The following is a 6,080-nucleotide window of genomic DNA, read 5'->3' on the forward strand; positions in this document are numbered from 1 at the left end:
CGCCACCTGCGCGGTGACTTTGCGCCTTCCCCGGCGTAGCTCTCGGCCTCCGTCACCCCGGCTCCGCACCGGTCCCCTACGCAGATACCCAACCCAGGCACCTACCCCCGAAAGTGTCCACCGACTGAAAATAGGTCCCAAGTCCGCCCCCGACCCCCCCCTTCGTATCCTCCCCTTTAAAGGGAGCCACCGGGTGACGCCGGGGGAGTTTGCGGAAGCGCCAACCGCGTTGGGGCCTGGGCGGATCCCGTGATTGCAACTGGCCACGCCCCTAGGCCCTCTCCCCCATTGTGTGAGCGGCTCGGCCCCAGGCCCCGCCCCCTCACCGCCTCTCTCCGCGGCCCAACCCCTCCCCTTTTTTTCACCCCCCCTTGGCTCATTTCCGGCCGCCGCTGCTACCGCTAGCCCGTAAGGAGGATTCGACAGAGGGAAGAAACAACAGCCGCCATCTTGTTTGTGTGCTAGGCTGGGGGGGAGAGAGGGCGAGAGGGAGCGGGCGAGAGTGGGCAAGCGGGACGTCGGGCTGAGTGCGAACTGCGGGAGCGAGAGTTCGGAGGGGAGCCGGGCCGGAGAGAGGCGGCAGGGGCCGAGACAGTGGCCGGGGGCCTGGGGCGCAAAGGCTGAAGCGACCCCCAGCCCCCTCCCGCCCGCACACACCCCCACCGCGGCCGGGAGCCGGGCCGGCGTCGACGCCTAGGGGGGACCATTACATAACCCCGCGCCCCGCGGCGCCTTCGCCCGCCGCCGAGGGCGGCCCCGAGCGGAGCCCCGGGGGGCGGGCGCTCCCGGCACCTGGTCGCCAGGGGTGGGGGCCGGAGAGGCGGCCGTATTTATTTATTTTCCGCGGAAGAGGAGGGCGAAGGAGAGCGCGGCGCGAGGGGAGGTCGCCTGCTGGAGCGGGGCCTCGTCGGTGGACTCGGCGTCGGCGCAGGCGGGCAGCACTGTTCGGCCCGGCCCCCTCGGCCCTCTGGGCCGGCGAGCTCCGCGCCCGGCGTCCTCGCCGCGCCTCCGCCGCCCACCGCGCGATGTGAGGCGGCGGCGCCAGCCTGGCTCTCGGCTCGGGCGAGCTCTCTACGGCCATTAGGGGCCGGTGCGGCGGCGGCGCGGAGCGCGGCGGCAGGAGGAGGGTTCGGAGGGTGGGAGCGCAGGTCCGGGAGGGGGCACCGGGAGGAGGTGAGTGTGTCTTGTCGCCTCCTCCTCTCCCCCCTTTTCGCCCCCGCCTCCTTGTGGCGATGAGAAGGAGGAGGACAGCGCCGAGGAGGAAGAGTCTGATGGCGGCGGCGGAGCTCCGAGAGACCTCGGCTGGGCAGGGGCCGGCCGTGGCGGACTGGGGACTGCGCCTCTAGAGCCGCGAGTTCTCGGGAATTCGCCGCAGCGGACGCGCTCGGCGGATTTGTGTTCCTGTGCCCTCCTCCGGGCCTGGGCTCAGGCCCGGCCCCTCGCACTTGCCCCTACCTTTCTATCGAGTCCGCATCCCTCTACAGCCACCGCGACCCGGCGAAGAGAAAAAGGAACTTCCCCCACCCCCCTTGGGGGCTGGCGGAGCCCCCCAAGTCCCACCCCAGGGAGCGGGGCGGGGACCCCGGGCTGAAGAAGAGATTTCCCGAGAATTCTCGTTTTCCTCGCCTGTATCTCCGAAAGAATTAAAAATGGCCGAGAATGTGGTGGAACCGGGGCCGCCTTCAGCCAAGCGGCCTAAACTCTCATCTCCGGCCCTCTCGGCGTCGGCCAGCGATGGCACAGGTTAGTCTCGGGAGCCCTCTCCTCCCACATCCCCTTTAATCTTTTTTGCTCGGTGCACCTTATTATTCCATATTTTCTTCCATTTTCTCTCTTCCTAGTTCTCTCTCTCGATTAATTTTAAAGGTGTTTGAATGAGCTGGTCGAAGACGTCCAGTAGCCCAACCATTTTCTTTGCTTCCTAATACATTTCGTTGCAACATTATGTCATATCGATGTGTGTTCTGGAATTAGAGCTCTTGAGTGGTGCTGTAGAAATGGCATTTATTGTTGCTTCCATGCAGTTTAATGTTGGATATGCCAATGCATTTGTGTGTAAGGGCTTTAAATGCAATTTTATTTTTAAATTTTTTATTGTTGATAAATGAGGAATTGCGAATCCTTTTGCCTTGGTTGCACTTACTCTGTTTCCTCTACTTTCTACACTTCTTTTTCAAGATTTTCTCTTCTTTGCACAAGATTTTCTGTTAATGAGGGTGTAAAAAAATCTTGGTTTTATTTATTTGTGGGTGTGTGATCCAGGATTTCATGTTTGACGTGAGGTTTAATGTCAAACCTGAAATTTGGTTTGAATGATTTTACCTATCATTCCTAGGGATTTTTTTCCTTTGCTTTAAGAATCAATATGGAGTGCAGTTCATTTTACATCTTCCATTTCTTTGATGTGAGACCAAAATGTCTGAAACTCTGGATTTTCAGGTTGGAGAGAGTAGGGACATTTTCTTTGCAGTTTGTAGTCACTTTCTCATGGGGGTGGGGAAAGAGATAACTGATTTTGTGGAGTTAAGTACTTGGAAATCAAGATAGAAATTCAGAGTCCCAACCATGAACTGATCGTGCACAAGTTTAAAATGCGCTTTGTGTTTGTGTGTTTTTGCTTTTTTATGCTTTAAACATACTTGAAGATTTCAGATTTTAAAATCTCTACGAATTCTTTGCTTCATTCAGTTGTGGACTAGTCCTTTCACAGGAGATATTCGGGGAGACTTCCTTTCATCATCCCTTTCTTACAGTTAGTTTTGTGGTGCTGTCCTGATGGCCACCGACCTTTTCTTTTGCTGTCATAGTTGTTTGAGGTGTCAGGATAATGAAGAGGAAGAATGGCTGGCCATCTGACAGTCCACAAGATTCCCCCCCCCACCCTCCCCTTACTACGGAGCATCTCTTTAACTCCCAAGAACAAGCTCAACGTCATCCCTCCATCTGCCAGTGAGAGTACTTAATGGAGCTAAATGTACCCTTTGAGTTTGTAGAGAACTTCTAAGCACATTTCTAAGTAGTCTTCATCTTAAAGGATGAAAATGTGAGGATGTGGCAAATGCTTTCGTTTCTTTGCCTTATAAGAAAGATATATTATGAGTTTAAGATAACCTGCAAAAACTGAAGATTTTTGCAGAGTTCCTCTAGTTGAGGCTTGTAACATTGGCAATGCATGCAGTTTGATCTGTCCTTATTCCTTGAAGTTTCTGTATTGTTTAGAGGTGTTTTTTTTTTAACCTAACCCTTTTTCACAGGATTCATGCAAATAATGGGTATCCTATTCCTTTGCATTTATTAAAGTGTCATTCAGAAATTCTTATAGATCACCATTAGGCACATTTTCACTTGTGGATTTTTGGGTTGTATCTTAGTTTTTGTGTAATGTGGTAATGGATTTTACATTTGAGTTAGCCAGTGACTTGGGATATTTGAAAGAAAACTTTTGTATGCATTATTTTTATTACTCCCTTTTAAAGCATCTTAGTCTTGGAGCAGTGCAAGGCCTGAAAGGAAGGCTGTGCTTCTCTTTCTCCTGTTCAGACACCTCTGTTCAGATGGTACTACTACCTGGTCCAGACTTGATCTGTGTACTTGGTAACTTCAGCTAACTCATTTGATGGTGTCTCCTCTCTTAACACAAGAACTGTTTTGTTACTTGAAATATCTTTGAATAATTAGAGGCCCAAATATATCAAGTGGGTTTATATAATAAACCTTTAGCATTGAGATTAACTCAAATCTTAGTACTGAGTTTATCTTAGCTACCTTTCTCTTTTCTAAATTTTGTAGTGAGAGTTGGCTTTCCCCCTCCCCTCTCATTGAGATTCTACTCCAGGAATCCTGTGCTGTCCAATTTTTAATTCTAATGGGTCTGGGTTTCTTTGTTTTTTTCCTTTTGGGAGGGGCGTCTGGGGAGTGTAGTAGGTATAAAGAAAATACTCCTGTGGACTTCAAGTTGAGCACTATTATATTTTGATTTTTTTTCCTTATTTTTACATTCAGTAGTGTGTAGTATAAGTTTCCAGGCAACTTTTAACAGAGACACATCACTTTAAAACTTTAAATTTCAGACTCGTAACTTCTATTTTTGACTTTTGAGTTGTTATCTAGATATTTTATAAATGTGAAAGTTGTTCCTTGATACTTGATTATGAATTTTATCTCCGACTGTTAAAAATGATGCCAAAATTCTAGACACCAGAAACTTTTTTAATGATTGAGGCTTGCAATTTTAGTAGTATAAGTGTACCTAACAAGAGTGTTTGCCTGTGCCAGTTTTATAGGAAAGAAAACTAGAATCCAATTGGATTGACATGCTAAAGAGTTATAAAACAAATTAACATTTAAATCCCAACTTCTGAATTTCTAAGGTTGGTCACTGATACAGAATAAAAATGAGTTAAAGATTGTTATAAAAAGTTTCCAGGTTGATTCAAATAACTTGAATTCAACTTTTACGTGTTGAATTGTAGCTTTTGCATCTTTATATTCCTGTTTCAGTAGTTGCACTTGATTCATTGAAAATATTAGTATGGTTAGCTCAAAACTATTTGATAACTGATTTACCCCCTTCAAAAGATCATAAAAGCCATTTGTAAAAAATTTTTGGTAAAAGTTATTGACCAGGAAAGTTGAACAGGTAAGTCCTGGAAGTATTTCTTGAATCTGTTACTAATAATAACCTGAGCGATACGGATGATACTTTGCCTTCATTGCACACTGGACATGTTCTGTCACTGCTTTGTAGCTTGCTTAGTGCTATACACATTGAAAGTGTTATATGCGCTGAAAGGACAGACTCTGGAAAGGGGTGACAAAAACAACGCTAGGATATGGCATATTAAGTAGGTAAAGATCCTTTTCTGGTCTTGGTACAGTTCTGTAGTCATGTGTCAGAATTGGCTTGGATTTTATGCCTGTGTTTCATTTTAAAGGCACAGAGCAACTAGTATGTAAAATATACATGCATTTTCACCACTAGATTAATGTGCAGAATAGAGAAGTGGTAAGAATTTTCTTAAATGTCAGTTTTACTGTCTCAAAGCACCGTTGATTATTAGTGATTTATCATCCTAACCAGAATTTTTTTTTCCAGCTCTTAAGCCTGTGATTCTCTTTTAATTTTATTATTTTTTTACACATAGTGTGTACATTAGAGTTCTGCTTCTGGCTTTTCTCACTTATGGCTCTTTGACCCAGTGAGGTATTGCTGACCTCAGTGTTAAAATTAAAGTGCAAAACATTTTACCAAGTGTCTCGAACTCTGGCAATTGCTTATTCTCAAAGCTTTGTAAGTTCATTTATAGGGCTTTGGGAAGGCTATCTCTGGTTGATAGTGAGATAAAATGACTTTTGTTAAGTTGTGTAAATCTTGTACGTGTTACAATATGGGTGCCCTTTCCAGCAGGAGTTCATGTTCTGTTGCAGAGGTAAGAAATGTATTAGCATGTCCAGTGAATGGATGGTGAGGAGGGAGTGAAAGGTTTCTGCCCTTGGTTGCCTCTTGGCATTATTTTCTGTTTTACTTTGCTTTTCTACCTCCGTAGTCTATTCTGTATAAAGGGAGGAGGGGGGCTGTTAAAACAATAAATGGAGAATTGGTGAGTAGTGTTTGTAGGGACACCAGTGGTAAATAGGAAAGGGAAAATAGAGTAGGAAGAATGTTGCAGACTCAAGTGGGAGTGTAAAATACTTCTTCCTGGTATATTTACAAAAACAATTCAGGAGTTACTCTGCCAAACATCCAACAATTAATGGGGAAATAAGACATGTTTCTTTTGTGTGTTTTTTGAGATTTTAAGGTTTCCTCCTTGGAGGATTTTTTTGAAGTTGAATTTTTTTAGGGTGGCAAACATTAGAGAAAGTAATGAGTAAGTTTAAAAAAATTATACCAAGTGTAAAATTTTTACAACACTGCATTTTGCAGATGATTTTTTACATGTGATGGATGGTAGTTTTCTTCCGAAATTTTAATGGGAAATTTTTTATTGCTCAGCAAAAGAGGTTTAAGAGAATAAATATTAAATGAGGTGTTAAGCCTCTTCTGAACAATTTGGATATTGTTTGATTTTAAATGTATA

The 6,080-nt window shown here is 45.7% G+C and overlaps 1 protein-coding gene across 2 annotated transcripts in view; it reads left to right on the forward strand.

Annotated features, from left to right (window-relative positions):
• Positions 1–454: 454 nt before the first annotated feature.
• Positions 455–6,080, forward strand: part of EP300 (EP300 lysine acetyltransferase) — a 76,658-nt gene continuing 71,032 nt past the window's right edge. Inside the window, exon 1 of one of the 2 annotated variants that reach the window (XM_019660583.1) lies at positions 455–1,743. In XM_019660583.1, the coding sequence (XP_019516128.1) occupies positions 1,650–1,743 (94 nt within the window). In that variant the 5' untranslated portion in view covers positions 455–1,649. The remainder of the gene's footprint in view (positions 1,744–6,080) is intronic. The other variant, XM_019660584.1, reaches the window with a different exon arrangement.

Source organism: Hipposideros armiger, unplaced genomic scaffold (genome assembly GCF_001890085.2).
Source record: "Hipposideros armiger isolate ML-2016 unplaced genomic scaffold, ASM189008v1 scaffold_321, whole genome shotgun sequence".
Lineage (NCBI taxonomy): Eukaryota > Metazoa > Chordata > Mammalia > Chiroptera > Hipposideridae > Hipposideros > Hipposideros armiger.